The 21,175-nt window shown below is 37.9% G+C and overlaps 1 protein-coding gene across 1 annotated transcript; it reads right to left on the bottom strand.

Annotated features, from left to right (window-relative positions):
* Positions 1 to 8,382: 8,382 nt before the first annotated feature.
* LOC142358526 (uncharacterized) lies at positions 8,383 to 20,670 on the bottom strand. Its single transcript, XM_075409920.1, has 3 exons — positions 20,001 to 20,670; positions 19,543 to 19,740; positions 8,383 to 9,297 (listed from the first exon to the last, which is right to left on the bottom strand). Exons 1-3 carry the CDS (start codon positions 20,668 to 20,670, stop codon positions 8,462 to 8,464), a joined length of 1,704 nt encoding a protein of 567 aa, XP_075266035.1. The 3' UTR covers positions 8,383 to 8,461.
* Positions 20,671 to 21,175: the final 505 nt, after the last annotated feature.

Below are 21,175 nucleotides of genomic sequence, written 5' to 3'. Positions count from 1 at the left end.
ACCTATGAGTTTTGCGGATAAATTAGTGGCAAATCAATTTTATTATAGTTTTAAACTTTTAATTACACTCGCAGAGATATAATTGAATTCTTTTAACAGAAACATTTCTGTCCTTGAAATTGTTTTTCAACAGTATGGCAGAGATAAATAATGTGAAAAAATACATTTAGCAAGTTATCGGGGACTAAAGATCAGTGAAGGCCATGGACAGATTAAAAAATTTCTAAAGTAATTAACTTTAATAAAACGATAGATAATATCGTAAAAATAGGTGGTTCATGTCACGTTTCAAGAAAGTTAGAAACAATTGCAAATTATCGACATTTTGAATTCTCCCACGTTTTCATGAAATTCAAAGAATAAGAGGATCAAAGTTTTCGAAGACCCCTTTGCATTTTTTGGCGGAGGTGCATTTAAAGAAATTGTTCGAAGAGCCAGTGTAAACTAATTCGTTGTGAAAAACCAAAAAAAACATTTTGTCTTCCTGTTAGAATAAGAAGATTGCTCGAATAATTCAGCTCAATTTTTTCTCTCAAGATATCAGGATATGCAAATAGTTGTTTTTTACAGATTTTGTTCGTGCAGTTTATTTTGCAACTTTTTCATTGTTCTTTATATCGTTCTTCCATTGTTGGGTCTCAGTGTTTTCGTCGATCAGAAATTTCATTTCCTTAAAGTGTTAGGAATGATGTCAGAGCTATACTGATCGAGAAGTTCCACACTTTCTATTGATCTTAGAACATCAGATTAGATTAGTTACTACAGGTTTTAGGAACATCAAACTTTCTATCAGTGAAACATTTTTTAGGTTTTGTTCTTTTTTAATCCTAAAAAGTAGTCGTTAGTAGTTCTCCCAAAAAACATCGCCAAAATTTCCTGGGCAAAATTGGCTGAGGGAAGCAGAAAAGGCTGCTGCGTGCGTCAGACCAAAGTTCTGTTTCTAACAGAATGAAAATTTATCTTTACTGTTTTGGAGGTTTCTCTCTCAAAAAGTCAGTTAAAGTTTTGTTGAAAAAGTCCCATTTATTTTCACTTCACGTCAAAATAGAGACTACGATGATGTGTGGAAAATAAATCAAATGAATGAGATAAGTTGAGAATGAAAAAAAATACAATTCTTAAGGGAAGCTTTGAGAAGGAAGAAAAATTAGAATCCTTAAAGGAAGCTTGTTGGAAGCCTAATTACTAATTAGTAAATTTTCTTTCTTGCGTGATTTTGTAAAATGATTACTAAGAAGACTTGAACAATTCTTCAGACGCTACAAAAAAATGGCTTGACTATTTCAAGCCACAGAAAAGCGAAATTTCGACACAGAAATTCGAAATAAGATTTTTATTTAGTATGGTTCTTAACTATTTTTCTATGTTTTATCTTCAAATGCCTCAAATGTCCACAAATTTGCGGTTTAAATAGGTTAGAATATAGTTTTAAGAATCTTTCGTGATTTCGTGCTCAAATTGAGCAAAAGTGGCATTGCGTTTGAGGTCTAAATGCCTTGGAGACCTTGAAGCCATATCTCAAAACTTATTTATGTCTGGAATTTCTGTGTGATATTGAGTTAAGTCAAATCACAGGTAATTGGAAAGTAATATAAAGTAGGGGCCATTTCAGACCATGGGATTGTTTACAAATATCTTTTTCAGTGGAGATGAAATGAAGACAAAATAAGTTATGTATAAAACCTGGTCCAAATTCATTTTTCAAGCTTAGTTTCAAGTTAAAAAATTTCAACCAAATCCACTTTCATTCAACAGCCCATTCAAAGTTTCAAGCGAAAAATGTTTCAACTGGCGTCAGAAAAAATTTGAGCAATGTCAGTTTCTGTAGTGACTCAGTAACCGCAATTACATATAATAGCAATAAAATGACATGCAAACAGTTTTATTCTAGTGCACATTACGAGCGTCTACCGGTACCGAAAAAGAAAGTGGCTGGTGCTTTCCGATGCCGAATCCCGTTCAATGGGGTAAGCGCTTAAATTTTGTGAGTGGTTTAAGCAATTAAAAAACCTTACCAGCTGACAACGCGCTCTGAATTAAAAAGTATTGTCCTTTGAAAATTCTGTTGTACGTATATATCGCGCCAGTTGAAAAAATGTTCTTATTGAGTTTCTTTTCAAACTTTATGCGGATAAAAGAGCCTAAAATTTTAAGCTGGTGCCGCGATCATTTTCATTTGGCCTGTCTCTGATCTTGATCAAAACCTTGACCACTGCCAGGAGTCAAATTTGATCTCTGAATTTGATTAGAACGGCACAAAATTGTCCTGAAGGGTAATAGAGTGCAGCAGAATTGCAGAAAATTTTTAGAAGTTTAGAGTTTTTTCAGAAAACTGTTCCAATTATTTTATTAGATACAATTTAGATACCGGTAAAAAGGATCCCAATTACGTTTTTTTCGGATTCACTGAATAAAAGAGATATTTTCCGTTTGTTTCCCAGCTTAGATAGCCGCCGAATTGGCCGACAGGGCGTTCAGCCTACAACCAAAAATTGATATAGCCCCTTCCCCGCCAGGGGTCATACGGAGAGGCCGAGTGGAACGTCAGCCGAGCGCACATCCATGTTAAAAGGTCCAAGGAACTATTGATTTATTGACCATTTAGGCGTTGAACCGCAATAATAAATCTGTGAATCTGTCGAGATAATGAAACGTCTCCTGAAACTGGGGGCAAATATAATGTACTGGTGGGGGGCTAAAGCGGAAAAGACCCAATTAAAGCTTCACGAGAGTCGGGGATTTTTATGAGTGGCAAGTCTATAAACGAGTAAGTTTATAATTGAGCAAGTTTAAAAATCTGCAGCATCCATTGCAGTTGTTCTGATACTGATTTTGTGGCTGTAGATGAAACGCAATCCTGCGGCTGTACATGTTACGACACGTAAGTTACGACCAGTAAGTGAATTGAATTCCACACGTGAAGGAAGCATCTGAATGCCAACTGAGGTCTTTCTGTATATGACGCATAGAAAATGAAGTATGAAAAAGTAGATACACAAACAAACTTGAAAAATAACAAACGCAACAACACAGAAACAGATAAACCTCACCCTAACCAATCACTTGTCAGGTAGCGGTCAAAACAACACAAATTGCATGTGGATTTCCCATGACAATGCATAAAAAGAACGATTTTAACGTGTCATGTGGCCGCCTCTCAAGTAGGTAAAAGAAACGTTTAGCATAGATTTACTCGTGCATGGGGAAACCACATGACAAAATTTGAAAACAAGTGTGCCTTGGACGGTATTAGCATTGGCCCCCGTATGACAAATGCTGAGGGGCGGCGACATGACAAAGGGGATTATTGTTACGAGACCTATGTGTTACGAGACCCAGTAACGAGACCTATGTGCTTTGAGGATAAATTAGTGGGAAATCAATTTTATTATAGTTTTACAAACTTTTAATTACACTTATAGAGATATAATTGAATTTTTTTACCAGAAAATTTTCTGTCCTTAAAATTGTTTTTCAACAGTATGGCGCAGATAAATAATGTGAAAATAGACATTTAGCAAGTTATCGGGGACTAAAGATCAATGAAGGGCAAGGACAGATTAAAAAATTTCTGAAGTATTTAACTTTAGTTAAACGATAGATAATATCGTAAAAATAGGTGGTTCATGTCACTTTTTAAGAAAGTTAGAAACAATTGCAAATTATCAACATTTTGAATTCTCCCATGTTTTCATAAAATTCAAAGAACAAGAGGATCAAAGTTTTCTACTGGTTTTAGGAACATCAAACTTTCTATCAGTGAAACATTTTTTAGGTTTTGTTCTTTTTTAATCCTAAAAAGTAGTTGTTAGTAGTTCTCCCAAAAAACATCGCCAAATTTTCCTTGGCAAAATTGGCTGAGGGAAGCAGAAAACGCTGCTGCGTGCGTCAGACCATAGTTCTGTTTCTTACAGAATGAAAATTTATCTTTACTGTTTTGGAGGTTTCTCTCTCAAAAAGTCAGTTAAAATTTTGTTGAAAAAGTCCCATTTATTTTCACTTCACTTCAAAAAACAGACTATGATGATGTGTGGAAAATAAATCAAATGAATGAGATAAGTTGAGAATGAAGAAAAAAATACAATTCTTAAGGGAAGCTTTGAGAAGGAAGAAAAATTAGAATCCTTAAAGGAAGCTTGTTGGAAGCCTAATTACTAATTAGTAACTTGTCTTTCTTGCATGATTTTGTAAAATTATTACTAAGAAGACTTTAACAATTCACAATTCTTCAGACGCTACAAAAAAATGGCTTGACTATTTCAAGCCACAGAAAATCAAAAGTTCGACACAGAAATTCGAAATACGATTTTTATTTAGTATGGTTATTTATTTTTTTTTGTTGTTTTATCTTCAAATGCCTCAAATATCCACAAATTTGTGGTTAAAATAGGTTAGAAATTAGTTTTGAGAATCTTTCGAGATTTCGTGCTCAAATTGAGCAAAAGTGGCATGGGCTTTGTGGTCTAAATGCCTTAGACATCATAAAGCCATATCGCAAAACTTATTTATGTCTGGAATTTCTGTGTGATATTGAGTTAAGTCAAATCAGAGGTAATTGAAAGCAATCTAAAGTAATGGCCATTTCAGACCATGGGTTTGTTTACAAATCTCTTTTTCAGTGAAGATGAAATGAAGACAAAAAAAGTTATGTATAAAACTTGGTCCAAATTCTTTTTTCAAGCTTAGTTTCAAGTTAAAAACTTCAACCAAATCCACGTTCATTCAACAGCCCATTCAAAGTTTCAAGTGAAAAATATTTAAACTGGCGCGAGAAAAAATTTGAGCACTGTCAGTTTCTGTAGTGACTCAGTAACCGCAATTACATAAAATAGCAGTAAAATGCCATGCAAACAGTTTTATTCTAGTGCACATTACCAGCGTATACCGGTACCGAAAAAGAAAGTGGCTGGTGCTTTCCGATGCCGAATCTCGTTCAATGGGGTAATCGCTTAAATTTTGTGAGTGGTTTAAGCAATTAAAAAACATTACCAGCTGACAACGCGCCCTGAATTAAAAAGTATTGTCCTTTGAAATTTTGTTGTACGTATATCTCGCGCCAGTTGAAAAAATAATCTTTTTCAGTTTCTTTTCAAACTTTATGCGAATAAATGAGCCTCAAATTTTAAGCTGGTGCCGCGATCATTTTCATTTGGCCTGTCTCTGATCTTGATCAAAACCTTGATCGCTGCCGGGAGGCAAATTTGATCTCTGAATTTGATTAGAACGGGACAAAATTGTCCTGAAGGGTAATAGAGTGGAGCAGAATTACAAAAAACTATTAGAAGTTTTGACTTTTTTCAGAAAACTGCTCCAATTATTTTATTAGATACAATTTAGATACCGGTGAAAAGTATCCCATTTACGTTCTTTTTCGGATTCACTGAATTAAAGAGATATTTTCCGTTTGTTCCCCAGCTTAGATAGCCACCAAATTGGCCGACAGGGCGTTTAGCCTACAACCAAAAAATGATATAGCCCCTTCCCCGCCAGGGGTCACACGGAGAGGCCGAGTTGAACGTCAGCCGACCGCATATCCAAGTTAAAAGGTCCAAGAAACTACTGATTTATTGACCATTTAGGGTTTGAACCGCAATAATAAATCTGTGAATCTGTCGAGATAATGAAACGTCTCCTGAAACTGGGGGCAAATATAATGTACTGGTGGGGGGCTAAAGCGGAAAAGACCCAATTAAAGCTTCACGAGAGTCGGGGATTTTTATGAGTGGCAAGTCTATAAACGAGTAAGTTTATAATTGAGCAAGTTTAAAAATCTGCAGCATCCATTGCAGTTGTTCTGATACTGATTTTGTGGCTGTAGATGAAACGCAATCCTGCGGCTGTACATGTTACGACACGTAAGTTACGACCAGTAAGTGAATTGAATTCCACACGTGAAGGAAGCATCTGAATGCCAACTGAGGTCTTTCTGTATATGACGCATAGAAAATGAAGTATGAAAAAGTAGATACACAAACAAACTTGAAAAATAACAAACGCAACAACACAGAAACATAAACCTCACCCTAATCAATCACTTGTCACGTAGCGGTCAAAACAACACAAATTGCATGTGGATTTCCCATGACAATGCATAAAAAGAATGATTCTAACGTGTCATGTGGCCGCCTCTCAAGTAGGTAAAAGAAACGTTTAGCATAGGTTTACTCGTGCATGGGGAAACCACATGACAAAATTTGAAAACAAGTGTGCCTTGGACGGTATTAGCATTGGCCCCCGTATGACAAATGCTGAGGGGCGGCAACATGACAGAGGGGATTATTGTTACGAGACCTATGTGTTACGAGACCCAGTGACGAGACCTATGTGCTTTGAGGATAAATTAGTGGCAAATCAATTTTATTATAGTTTTACAAACTTTTAATTACACTTATAGAGATATAATTGAATTTTTTTACCAGAAAATTTTCTGTCCTTAAAATTGTTTTTCAACAGTATGGCACAGATAAATAATGTGAAAATAGACATTTAGCAAGTTATCGGGGACTAAAGATCAATGAAGGCCAAGGACAGATTAAAAAAGTTCTGAAGTAATTAACTTTAGTTAAACGATAGATAATATCGTAAAAATAGTTGGTTCATGTCACTTTTCAATGAGTTAGAAACAATTGCAAATTATCAACATTTTGAATTCTCCCACGTTTTCATAAATTTCAAAGAATAAGTGGATCAAAGTTTTTTAACACCCCTTTGCAATTTTTGGCGGAGGTGCATTTAAAAAAATTGTTCGAAGAGCCAGTTTAAACTAATTCGTTGTGAAAAACAAAAAAAAAACATTTTGTCTTCCTGTTAGAATAAGAAGATTGCTCGAATAATTCAGCTCAATTTTTTCTCTCAAGATATCAGGATATGCAAATAGTTGTTTTTTACAGATTTTGTTCGTGCAGTTTATTTTGCAACTTTTTCATTGTTCTTTATATCGTTCTTCCATTGTTGGGTCTCAGTGTTTTCGTCGATCAGAAATTTCATTTCCTTAAAGTGTTAGGAATGATGTCAGAGCTATACTGATCGAGAAGTTCCACACTTTCTATTGATCTTAGAACATTAGATTAGATTAGTTGCTACAGGTTTTAGGAACATCAAACTTTCTATCAGTGAAACATTTTTTAGGTTTTGTTCTTTTTTAATCCTAAAAAGTAGTTGTTAGTAGTTCTCCCAAAAAACATCGCCAAATTTTCCTTGGCAAAATTGCTGAGGGAAGCAGAAAACGCTGCTGCGTGCGTCAGACCATAGTTCTGTTTCTAACAGAATGAAAATTTATCTTTACTGTTTTGGAGGTTTCTCTCTCAAAAAGTCAGTTAAAATTTTGTTGAAAAAGTCCTATTTATTTTCACTTCACTTCAAAAAACAGACTACGATGATGTGTGGAAAATAAATCAAATGAATGAGATAAGTTGAGAATGAAGAAAAAAAATACAATTCTTAAAGGAAGCTTTGAGAAGGAAGAAAAATTAGAATCCTTAAAGGAAGCTTGTTGGAAGCCTAATTACTAATTAGTAACTTGTCTTTCTTGCATGATTTTGTAAAATGATTACTAAGAAGACTCGAACAATTCTTCAGACGCTACAAAAAAAATGGCTTGACTATTTCAAGCCACAGAAAATCGAAATTTCGACACAGAAATTCGAAATAAGATTTTTATTTAGTATGGTTCTTAACTATTTTTCTATGTTTTATCTTCAAATGCCTCAAATATCCACAAATTTGCGGTTTAAATAGGTTAGAATATAGTTTTGAGAATGATTTCGTGCTCAAATTGAGCAAAAGTGGCATTGCGTTTGAGGTCTAAATGCCTTGGAGATCCTGAAGCCATATCTCAAAACTTATTTATGTCTGGAATTTCTGTGTGATATTGAGTTAAGTCAAATCAGAGGTAATTAAAAGCAATCTAAAGTAATGGCCATTTCAGACCATGGGTTTGTTTACAAATCTCTTTTTCAGTGAAGATGAAATGAAGACAAAAGAAGTTATGTATAAAACTTGGTCCAAATCCATTTTTCAAGCTTGGTTTCAAGTTAAAAATTTCAACCAAATCCACGTTCATTCAACAGCCCATTCAAAGTTTCAAATGAAAAATGTTTCAACTGTCGCGAGAAAAAATTTGAGCACCTTCAGTTTCTAGTGACTCAGTAACCGCAATTACATATAATAGCAACAAAATGCCAATCAAACAGTTTTATTCTAGTGCACATTACGAGCGTCTACCGGTACCGAAAATGAAAGTGGCTGGTGCTTTCCGATGCCGAATCCCGTTCAATGGGGTAAGCGCTTAAATTTTGTGACTGGTTTAAGCAATTAAAAAACCTTACCAGCTGACAACGCGCTCTGAATTATAAAGTATTGTCCTTTGAAAATTTTGTTGTACGTGTATATCGCGCCAGTTGAAAAAATGTTCTTATTGAGTTTCTTTTCAAACTTCATGCGGATAAAAGAGCCTCAAATTTTAAGCTGGTGCCGCAATCATTTTCATTTTGGCCTGTCTCTGATCTTGATCAAAACCTTGACCGCTGCCAGGAGGCAAATTTGATCTCTGAATTTGATTAGAACTTGCTATCTGACTTGACGTTGGGTTCTGAGGTTGCCCTGTCTGTCCTTGACCTTGATGTTGGTCAGCCCCTTGACCTTGATTATGTCCAAAATCAACTGCAAACTGACCTTGAACAGATCCTTGACTTTGAGCAGGAGCTTGACTCGGGAATAATCTCATTTGACCTGCTTGACCTTGATGATTAGCTTGACCAGAAGCGTAACCCGGATGTTGATTGACACTTGGTTGTGCCTGAAACGTCGGTTGACCTTGATTGAATGAGGATTGTTTCCGACGTAAGCGTGGAGGTAAGTTATGGCGGGACGCTGGACCTTTATTGAAGCCTTCACCTCGACCAAAAGCCGGTTGGCGTTGGTTGTAACTGTGACCAAAGGATTGACCTCCAGGGTAATATCTTGAGTTTTGAGCTTGCTGCGATATCTGACCTTGTGCGTAGCCTTGCACTTGGCCAAACACGTGACCTTGACTCTGGCCGTCACCTTGGCTGAAAGGCTGAGAATATTGATAGATATTTTGTCCTCTACGAGGTGTTTGACCCAGACTGTATTGTTGACTTTGAAAGAAAGTTTGACCTTGGGCGTTGCTATGACTTGGGCCCGGGAACCCATGTTGAAGACCTGGATAGTAATTCTGACCCTGCTGTCCAAATCCATACCCTTGATTGTAATTTTGAGCATTGTTATAGAATTGTTGTTGATTTTGGCTGTGAACTTGAGTTTGGCCGGAGTAGCCTGTTTCCGATTTCCGTTCAACGTACAATTTGACGAACAAGTTAGACAATACTTTAACTACCGGGTGACTAAAAGACGAAATTGGTACTGGAAAAGTGTTTCACAAGCAAACATTTCCTGGAAGCGTAATGGAAACCTAATGATTTAACTAATTTACCTACTTGTATTACTTTGACGGAGTTATTGATGAGACACAACCAAATATTTAATATGTCGAGGATTTGATGGGGAAGCTGAACAATTGCATATGCTCGTTCCATTGGCTAAAGCTTAACAAATACTTTCTTTCTGCAAGGCCTAGAGTTAAGTATTCTGAAAAAATATAGAACGGCACTTCTTATAGAACCCAAGTTGAGGTCCAGACTAAAATGGCTTCTGATCAGACCGTCTAAGACAAAAGCGACCTCTGATCAGACCGACCCAGACTGAAGAGTCCTCTGTTTAGAGTATGGTGAGCTCGAAGCTCCGTGTGCGCTTAAATTGCGCTCGAAAACCTCCTTTGGTCAGACTGAAGTGCGCTCGAAATAGTCTCTGATCAGACTGAAGTGCGCTCGAAACTGCCTATGATCAGACGAGTGCACACGAAATCACCTCTGATCAGACAAAAGTGCGCTCGAAGTTGCCTCTGTTTAGACTGTGCGTTCAAAATAGTCGGATCAGAGAATGATTTGGAACATGAACAAATCTCTCAATATTGCTATAATATATTCATTTCGTGAAAATCGATGTTATCAATTTTGTTTTCAACTAACAAAAAACCAATTCTAAAAGTATTGCTAATAAAAATAAAGTCAAAAAAATGCCAAAAAAGTTTATTGAGCATGCCATTAATTTGTGTTTTTGACTGCATAAATGAACTTAGACAGCTCTGCAAAAAAAGGCTTGATATACTTGGATTCAAAATCTTTTCTTGAGGGGGCCAGCAGTTGCTATCAGCTGGATCCCTTGATTCTGATCGACCCCATCAGATTTTCAGATGGAGTTCTGATCCGAATGCTTTTTTATTGTTGACTCTTACCAGAGAAAACATATGTCAGAAAACAAACATGAAAAAATTTCGCTCGACTTGGCCTCTGGTCAGACTAGTTTGCGCTTCAAACTGCCTCTGATCAGATCGTCCCAGCCCGAAGTGACCTCTGATCAGGAGAGTTTCAGACAATTGTCCAGAAAAAATTGCGCTTGAAGCTTTTTCCAAACCACGTAATTCGAGCGCACCGAGAACTTGTGTGCGCTCAAAGATGGTCTGATCAGAGGTCACTTCGGTCTAGCCACCTCGACCTGGGAACAGTCAGAGATGAGTTAGAAAGACAAACGAAAAATGATAAATTTGTTAATGCTACTCAGTTTGATCTGCTACCAAAAATCAACGAAGAGTTGGTCGCAGATTTTTGAGCTGAGCATTCTTATTGAAGAGAAGAGCAACATTCTTCTTAGAGCAAAATGAATTTGGCGGAAGTTTCAAATTTTTGCAAAATTTTTTAGTTTAAGAATTATGGTTTTTTGCCCATTAAGTTAATGTTGTTGAGGCTGAGATTTCACAAAATGCTTAGGAAAATGCATCAGCATAAAAACTGATATAGGGTAAACACTTGTGTATTAGTTGTCTATTAGTCATCTTAATAGTCCAAGTTTTTGTTATAGTTACTAGCACAGTCATACTCACGTGATGTGGAGACAAATAGGAAAATAACACAACACAACAACACACAGCTAAAGCAGCAGCAGAAAACGGCTTTCTTCCTATACATCAGCAAAATATTGGAAAAAAATGACTTGAGCAGTAAAAACGTGTTAATGTGTCTTGCGTTCAATTTATTCTTGAGCAGTAAATTGTTACTGTGCCTTGTATTGAAAATTATTCTTGAGCAGTATATTATTGTTAATGCGTCTTGTATCAACAAATTATTAGAGCTCCAATTCAACCTTCACCAACCACTGCTTCTGGTATTTCAACTCATGCGTACAAAAGGCGAAAGCAACTAAAGATTGAGTTTAAAAATTTTTGGATAAACGGGTCTTAGACATATATCTCGGTCCTTGATTTGTTTTTCTATCAGATTGAACCGGTATACTTACAGAGATTTGTATTGAGAGATCTGTAGCAACACAGTCTGCTTCGATAATGAAAAACAGATTAATAAATAGTTACAAAATGAACTCTAATGCAACGGCAAGAACACAACGGGTATACAATTACAGAAACGAACTGCAAAAACCAAAAATATCCGGACAGAGTTTGACCCGCTGAAAAGAATTTGGCGGTGTAAAATTTGGCTCGTCGCAACTGATTGGGAGAGCAGCCGTTACATTTGGTCCACCGACCCCAACAGTGGAAAACAAACTGCTGTTAAATTTATAGAGAGAATTAAGAAGCTAAATTCTCGACGAAGTCATCAGTTAGTAATTAGGCTGATACCTAAGCTACGGAACAAATGACTGGTTCACAAAGTCGCAGCAAATTGGATAAGCAGATTGAGAACTGTTCAGAGCAGCTACGACAAAAAACACAAGAGGGTTACGATACTATAAAGAACAAGGACCAACCTAGCAAGCTCAAAACAGTTTATCAACAGATACAAGAGATTGACAACCGATTCCAGCAACAGCTAGACAAACTGAGTTGTTTGAAATCGCATCGCACAAAACAACAGAGACTCTGCAAAAAGTTAAACGCTGTTTGTTTGTCATATATTCAAGGACAGAAAAGTATGTTAAATCAGCAAAGTAGTTAAGTTCTTCAGAAAAATGAAGGAGAAGCACCTGTAGATAAATCACAGCCAGTAGAACAGAATCATTGTCTCCCAGTGAGAAATGACAATGAAAAAGAAGACAACGGCTCGAAAATCTCGAGCCGCAAGTCAAAGAATGCTTAAAATTTTGCTGTGTTGGAGAAGGATTTGTCGACCAAGCTTCGATTGAAGAAGATGGAAATCAAGATGAAAAGAAGGGGACTTGAGCTAGAAATGCAACTTGTGCATGATGCATTAAACCTGGAATACCAAAAGAAGCCCTTGACATAAAGGACTTGGACTCAAAGGATGACGCCCCTCCAAGTTTACGGAGTCGATCCCCATTCAAATGGACGGATACCATCAATAGAGATGTGTACTCATGGCGTAGCTGAACGATCAGATTAACCGGAAAAAGCATACAAGCATAAATGTAAACTTTCTAACAAGGAACCAGAAAACACATACCCACGAGTAATTTCTGATAAAGATTGGTCACGCAAGGCAAAATCACAAAGTAGAGAGCGTTACGGTTTGACCCAGGGTCAAGAAAATTTTGTGTACAACAAACCCCGTGGCAGCAGTCAACTACCCAAACTTGAATAAAGTTATTTTGACAGTAATCCACTTGAATGACCAGAGTGATTAAGTATGTTTGTTGCTACCGGGCACTGACTTAAAAATTGGTAACTAAGAGAAAATGAGCCACTTGAAAACGTTTTTAAGTGGCAAAGCCAAGTTAGCAATATTGGATCTGGGCTTTCCGGTGTCTTCCTACGCTGAAGATTGGTCACTACTAGAACGAAGGTTTGGCCGTTCACATCGGACTGTTGACGCACAGCTTGAGACGTTGCGTAAACAACAGTCTAAAAAAGCTAGCGATTCAAATGCCTTAGTTAGTTACTCAAAAACGATAAGCAGTTGCGTTAACGTTTTGAAGCAACACAATTACAACGGCGAATTGCAGTCCAATGCAACACTATCTAGCGATAGTGAAGTTGTTATCAAATCTCAAAGAGAAATGTTCTTTTTATGTAGAACTTTGCCAGGAAGATAGACCTGCACTGATTAATCTTGAAAATTGGTTAGGAAGATTTACATTCGTGAACGAAGAGTTTTCAGCGTTTCAATAAGAACGCAGAGAAAACATACGAATAATTACTGGTGATAAACGGTTCTCCAAGATATCAAACTTTAGTGCAATTTCCAATGTATAAAAACAAAAGGCACTGCCCATTATTCAAAAACATGAAAATTAACGATCGATATATATATATATATATATGTATATATATATATATATATATATATATATATATATGTGTGTGTGTATATATATATAACAGTGGGGACGCAACGTTTATGTTATGCAATTCTGGGAAAAGGACATGCAATCAATGATCGAAAATTCAAATTGTGCGGTATAATTGGATAGACCAAAAAGCAGAACCAGTTGGTACACTTGGAAAAACAAATGGACGAGGGCAATCACGCAGTCAATGTGAGCGCAGCAACAATAAATCAAAGTAACGAAGTAACCAGCTTTCTTCAGATAGTTCCCCTCTCAAACCAGAGTGGACGCAACCGACTGAACACATATGCTTTCCTCGATGTGGTTCAACGGTATTATTCACCGATCAAAGCTTTCCAGAAAAAATGGAAGCCCAAGGCACCGATGTAACGCTAAATATAGCCGGCATACAAGGAACGAATGATCTGAAGACCGAAAAAGTTCCTCTAACAGTAAGATGACTGCATTCAAAGGTGCATTTGCATGAAGCATTTGTAAATCAGTCGATTTCGTTGGGAAATACACACTACGACTACATCAAACTGAAACAAAGTTTCAGACGCCTGAGTGTACTTTCAAACATAAATTTCAAATTGATGGATGTTGGAATGATTCTAGGTCAAGATGCTTATGAACTACAAAAAGCACTAGACTACAGGATAGAAACACGAAGTGAATATGTCGCTGTCCTGACGGAATTAGGATGGGTCGACTGTGGAACAATGACGGGCAAGAGAGGTCAAAATGTATGTCATTTTGCCTGAACAGAAGACGTGAAAATGGCAGAAAATATTCAGTCCTGGTGGGACATAGAAACCTATGCTTCCAAAATAATTTTTTTTAGTCAATCAAAAAATAGCGACAAACTCAGAAATTCTTAGAGGGCACGACAATGTTTACAGGAGAGCGGTATGAAGTTTTTATGCTCTGGAGTGAACCAGAACCTAATCTTCCAAACAACTACATCTCATTCTTAGAACTACTCACTAAAATGAAAATTACAAAGACACAAATTTGAAAAATTTTATCACCAGTCAATTGATACAGATGTTGAAAAGGGGTTTGCGAAGATCCTGGACACATGGGAAGTCAAAGGCATTTTCGGAAAGGAATGGTATTTGTCACACCATCTAGAACTAAACCCCAAAAACGCGGCTAAAGTTTGCAGTGCTGGCAACGCTGCAGCCAAATACAAATTTGTATATCTAAATGACAAGCTATTAGCCGGACCCGATCTATTACACGGATTGATCGCAACAACATTCAGATTACGAGAGGGACCAATAGCTCTTGCTGCATATATTGAATCGATTTTTTTGCAAATGCAGTTTCCTGAACAAGATAAAAACTGCCTGAAATTCCTGTAGTGACCAACAAAGAACGAACCTGTGCGGATTTACGAGTATCAACGTCATGATTTGGTGCAAAGAGTTCAACACCATGTGCAAATGTTGCTCTAAAGCGAGTAGCAATCAAAAATAAGGACAATTTTTCTATTGCAGCATCGGCTATCCAAAACAACTTCTACATGGACGTTTTCATCAAGTCAGTCGACACTCCTGATGAAGTAATCAATGTTTTTTAGCGATTGCAACATTTTCTGTCGAAACGTGTATTTGATCTGAAAAAGTGGATCAACAACTGCAATAAAGTGACCAAAGAAATCCCTGAGGACTTGAGATCAATCAGCGACACAAAGCAAGTGGAAGTAGAACCAAGTAAGGTTGGTTCATCCGTGCTTGAACCTCAGTGGACTGTTATTGAAGATAGTTTACAGATTTGCAGAGGTACTAGCAAAGAAAGAAGTTTAAACCCCAATCACTCAGAGAAAGTTTTTGTCTCTAGTTTTGTCAGTGTTTGAAACTCTTGGGCTGTTTGCATCATTCAGCGTTCAAATGAAACGACTTCAAAAAGAATCTGGACCGAAAGTTTGCAACAATGGGACAACTCATTGGAACCTAACGAAAACGAAGAGTTTCTGAAATTGAAAGACCAGCTTCCAGAAGTAGCAGAAACCTGCATTGACAGAAGGTACTTCAGCACAGCCAATTACAAAGGTTTTCGTCGACGCATCATGTTTTCTACGACGCATCTTAAGACACAATTTGCGCAATGGCATACCTACGTTCAAAACCCAAGAAGGAATATTCAGCAGACTTATTATTTGTAGTCAGAAGTTTCAGAGTTGCACCGGTTCGATACCTTTCAATACCACGTTTGGAATTACACGCAGCAGTCATGGCAGTGAGATTAAAAGAACAGATAGTTAGAGAACACGACTGAAAGATTCCAGTTTGTAACATTTGATCAATCTCCACTACAGTTCTGCAATCCATGCACAGCTCTCACCGCAAAAAAAAACAGATTGTCGTAGCGAACTTAATTGCGAAGATTTTTGGTACAACTGACGTAACAGAAAGGAATCATGTGAGTGCTATTAACAATTCTGCCCACATCGCGACAAGTTGATCAATGTTGTAAAGCTCACTAGGCCAGCCTGGTTAAAGCAACCAGATAACGAATCGCCTGAACAGGTCAATTAAGAATTTGCTTATGACGAACAAAATGAACAAACTGCTTTGATATCTACAACCAAAAAAAAAGAAACCAATCGTTCAATAGGAACAAAATAGCTACTTCAACCAACTGGTTAACATAATGGCAAACCTGAAGCGCGTAATTAACGTGAAGCGCGTAAACACAAGCCGGCATCAAAAACACTAAGTATCGAAGAAAACAAAAATGCACAAGCACGCATTTTTAGACTATTGCAGAGAGAACAGTGTGCTGAAGAGATGAATTCTCTCAAAACTGAGAAGAAATACCAAAAAGCAGCAAAATTTTTCAGTTTTCACCATTCGCTGACCAGCGGACCAGTTTTCATCATTCGTGTCCAAGGCAGAAAAAGTAAATATCAATTGATCTTCGAAACAAAGCATCCAATACTGTTGCATTGGAAACATCAGGTAGTTAAATTATTCATGCGAAAATAACACAAAAATAGCCATCACGAAGGCACTGAACATGTCTAAAACATAGCTCAGCAGAAGTTTTGAATCCTAGGCATTCGAAATGTTTTGAGATTGATCAAAAACAATTGAATTACGTGTCGAAAAGGAAGAGCCCAAACAAAGACAAGATTAATAACAGATCTACCTGAAGAACGATTAGTAGCTTCAACAGAGTTCTCGAATGTGGACGCGGACTATTTTGGACATTTCACATTGAAGACTGGTCGAAGAAACTAAAAACGTTGTTGTTGCCTTTTCACCTGCCTTACTGTGCGCACCGTGCATATAGAGATTTTACCCAAGCTGGAAACCAATAGTTGTCTGAAGGCAATTATGTGATTCATTTCTGGAAAAGCCAAACCATTAAAAATTATTAGCAACAAAGGGACAAACTACCGACTTGGCAGAGTACATAGCAGCATGGAACAAGGAGCGATTTCAAGAGTTTTTGACTCAACAAGGAAGCAGATAGAAGTTCAACCCACCTGCCGCAACACACTTTAGAAGAGTGTGGGAAAGACTGGTCAGAACTTGCAAGAAGGCAATGTATGCAGTGCTGGGCAAGAAAACAGTCACTGATGGTGTTCTGTCACCCACGATATGTCTTGTTGAAGAAGCGCTGAATGGTAGACCGCTGACACCTGTCACTTCTGATGCTACCGAATTAGAAGCAATCACTCCAACCACTTTCTGGTTGGCTTTAAAAATATTTGTCCTTCATATTTACCATGCGCAGAGAAGTTCGTCAATTATCGGAAACTCTTTCGACAAACACAAGCTTACTCAGACCTCATCTTGGACAGAATCAGCCTTGAGTACTTGCCAGCGTTGAACAGTCAAAAGAAATGGCAGTCCACAACGGACAGAATTCTCCAACAAGGTGATCTTATTTGGGTAGTAGAAGATAGTGAAAAGCGAGGGTTTTACAATTTTGGTCGAATTACAGAAACCATCAATGGTTCCGATGGAATAATTTGATCGGCAGCGGTTCAAACAAAGGACGGAGTCTGCAGGAGGCCTGCTGTGAAGCTCGCTCTAGTACTACCATTTGACGAAGATGTTTTCACGAAGGAAAACAGGGCTCGCGATGTTGAGTCTGAGCTTTAACAGTATGCTTAGGAAAATGCATCAGCACACTTCTTCATTTTTCTCTTCAAACTTTTGACGATTTCTCAAACGGGATGATTGGTTTTATTTCTGTGGATTTTGAACGCAATTTCTCAAACAAAGACAACATTAATAACAAATCTACCTGAAGAACGATTAGTAGCTTCAACAGTGTTCTCGAATGTGGACGCGGACTATTTTGGACATTTCACATTGAAGACTGGTCAAAGAAACTAAAAACGTTGTTGTTGCCTTTTCACCTGCCTTACTGTGCGCACCGTGCATATAGAGATTTTACCCAAGCTGGAAACCAATAGTTGTCTGAAGGCAATTATGTGATTCATTGCTGGAAAAGCCAAACCATTAAAAATTATTAGCAACAAAGGGACAAACTACCGACTTGGCAGAGTACATAGCAGCATGGAACAAGGAGCGATTTCAAGAGTTTTTGACTCAACAAGGAAGCAGATAGAAGTTCAACCCACCTGCCGCAACACACTTTAGAAGAGTGTGGGAAAGACTGGTCAGAACTTGCAAGAAGGCAATGTATGCAGTGCTGGGCAAGAAAACAGTCACTGATGGTGTTCTGTCACCCACGATATGTCTTGTTGAAGAAGCGCTGAATGGTAGACCGCTGACGCCTGTCACTTCTGATGCCACCGAATTAGAAGCAATCACTCCAACCACTTTCTGGTTGGCTTTAAAAATATTTGTCCTTCATATTTACCATGCGCAGAGAAGTTCGTCAATTATCGGAAACTCTTTCGACAAACACAAGCTTACTCAGACCTCATCTTGGACAGAATCAGCCTTGAGTACTTGCCAGCGTTGAACAGTCGAAAGAAATGGCAGTCCACAACGGACAGAATTCTCCAACAAGGTGATCTTGTTTGGGTAGTAGAAGATAGTGAAAAGCGAGGGTTTTACAATTTTGGTCGAATTACAGAAACCATCAATGGTTCCGATGGAATAATTTGATCGGCAGCGGTTCAAACAAAGGACGGAGTCTGCAGGAGGCCTGCTGTGAAGCTCGCTCTAGTACTACCATTTGACGAAGATGTTTTCACGAAGGAAAACAGAGCTGGCGATGTTGAGTCTGAGCTTTAACAGTATGCTTAGGAAAATGCATCAGCACACTTCTTCATTTTTCTCTTCAAACTTTTGACGATTTCTCAAACGGGATGATTGGTTTTATTTCTGTGGATTTTGAACGCAATTTCTCATAACTATGCAGAAACAGTATAAAATTTCAGTATACTATACGATGCATTGAGTTAGCTAGATCTATTCAGACAAAAATCTTTATTAACCAAATAAAATAGAATTTTTGGTTGCAATTAATACATTACAAAATTTATATTCTCTGGATGAAATAAACACGATGTTTTTTTTTTCTGTCGTCTTATTTGTTTTGAGCCAAAAAATACCCATTATCGCCAGACGATCGAATCATACGCGACTGACTGGTGTATTGGCTTCGGTCTTTACTATCTAAGGTTTTGCTATTCTATTCATTAGGGGCCTATATTCCCCCGGAGGGCAGGGCTAGAAAACAAGAAGTTAAAAGAGAGGCCGACGGTGCCCAAAGTGGGAGTGAGGTTATCCAGACGACCCAAAATTGTCCTCTTTAGTGATTTCACGACAACATAGAGGGGGTTTGTGGTGAGATGGGTGTCTAGTTCGGGGTCAGGGGAGCTGGAGTGAGGGGAGGTTGTCACATACATAAAGACTAGTAAAGCTCTGAGAGAACAAGTAAACAATGTACCAACTTAAGCTTTAGCACAGTTTATCCCTTTTCTCAGGCAAAAAATCTCTAAAAATATTGGTCAGACAAAAAACAGAATTTCTTTAAAAAACCACCAGGTCTAAAATAATCAATACAAAATTTGTTTGACAGCAATCATTAACCATATCCAACATCATTATATCATCCACAAGCTTAGATACCTTTTGCAATACCACTTTTGCCACTTAGGCAATAAAAAACATTTTTATCTATTAACGATGATAAAATTCCTTCATCCAAAGAATCGATCAATGAAGTCCCCCAGGAAATTTATCTTTGGATTTAACTTCACACACATCGAGAAAAGGAAACAGGTTCGACCATAGGATGGATAAGCTTGGTTATTATAACCCATCACTGGGTAAAAAGTTGCTTGCAAATTGTTAGCTTGAGTATTATTGTTGTTACTTTGTTGTGGATAGAATTGAGCGTAGTTGTAGAAGTTAGGGGCAACTTGTGCTTGAGAGGAGTGTGAACCCTGACACTGATAGCTGGCTTGCGGCTGAGCTTGGCTCGGAGCTGTTTAAAGAAACCCGACTTGAAATTTACATAACTAGTAAAGGAAAGCACCAAGAAAGTTGTGCAATTGGTTATAATAAAAATATGCGCAAAGTGCATCAACTTATATTCTTGGAGTAAAAGGAACAATAGACACATTGCGGCGCAATGAAAAAGAATGACACGTGACATAAAAAGTGACTATCTTTATTGAAAAAGTAATTGGCTCCAAGTTTTTCCTATTGAGTTCAAACCGAGTAGCTGTGACCAAGAGAATTTACCTTGAGTAGAACTTTGACCCCCCAGATTAGCAGATCCCAGCATGCTGCTTCCAAGCTGACTTGTCGAAGCTGATACTGCACCTTGTTGAGGTCCTTGATTGGAGGATCGTGCCTGAGTCCTCTCTAATAGTGGACTTCCTTTAGAACCTGTCATGGGTCCTGTAGCAGGGCTTGGACCCAATCCAGGAGTTTGATCGGGAGTTTGACTCAAACTCTGGCTGGAACTTTGCATCCCGCTGGCCGTTCCAAGACCAGAATCCTGATTTGGAGTATCCTCAGAGCTGGGACGCAACACAGGAGTTTGAACGGCAGCTTGACTCAAACCCTGGCTTGAACTTTGGCCCCCACGTGAGGTTCCATGGCCAGAATTCTGTATTGGCTGGTTAGCAGGTGTTTGGGCGTAAAGCTCACGCCCATTAGGGAGAACGTACAACCTTCCCGATGCATAACTCATTCCTGAACTGTAGAGTATACCAGGCCAAACTTCAGGGTCGCCACGAGGGGGTTCACTTCGATCAATATAATTGCAGCGAATATTTGCCCTTTTCGATCTCCTGTCTAACCTCTTCCGGTAATCCGGTATATTTGGACCATCCTGGTCTGTGAGGTAGGGTCTGTTCACAATTTCAGGCTGATTTCTGCATTTAATTATTACTTGACACAAAGCCATAGCTTTTTCAGTAGCAGGAATTATGAAGACCAAAATAATATCTCCGAGAAATACAGAAAGCTTTGGTTGCAACTAGTTTCAGTTGAAATGAGTTGGGTTGTCAGGGTGTGTATGTGTGTGTGTGGGGGGGGGGAGGGGAGGAGGGGGCAGAATACATTATAAAAATCGTCAGGGCGAGTTGACTGATTTTTCGATAATAACCGCTACATACTGTAAACTGGCAATTTTCTATCCCGTTAGTTTCCATAAGCAGATTTGCTAATTATTTCGATTAAAAAACCCTGAAATTTTCAAGAATGACTGACGATACATACAAAATTCAAAGGAAACTGATTACGGATGGGCTCGTACAAAAACAAATAAGCTTGCTTAATCTGGGCATTAAAACCCAATTCTAGCTTTAAAGAACATAAAAGTTATGTAATACTGTGAGAAAGCGAAATTGCTTCTGAAGAAAACTGTCGAAGTTTTTTTGTTTATATAACTCACTTATTAGAAATAGTGC

This window comes from Convolutriloba macropyga, unplaced genomic scaffold, assembly GCF_964194025.1.
Source record: "Convolutriloba macropyga unplaced genomic scaffold, txConMacr16.3 SCAFFOLD_1766, whole genome shotgun sequence".
Classification (NCBI taxonomy): Eukaryota; Metazoa; Xenacoelomorpha; order Acoela; family Convolutidae; genus Convolutriloba; species Convolutriloba macropyga.
Note: the sequence above shows the minus strand (reverse complement) of the source record. Positions and strands in the feature narration are given on the sequence as shown.

Excerpts from the sequence above, each read along its gene's own strand:
- LOC142358526 (XM_075409920.1), bottom strand. The coding sequence starts at position 20,670 with ATGGCTTTGTGTCAAGTAATAATTAAATGCAGAAATCAGCCTGAAATT. Across the intron at positions 19,741-20,000 it reads GGGTCAAAGTTCTACTCAAG|CTCCGAGCCAAGCTCAGCCG; the intron begins GTAAATTCTCTT and ends TTCTTTAAACAG. Across the intron at positions 9,298-19,542 it reads CCAAGCTTATCCATCCTATG|GCTACTCCGGCCAAACTCAA; the intron begins GTCGAACCTGTT and ends AATCGGAAACAG.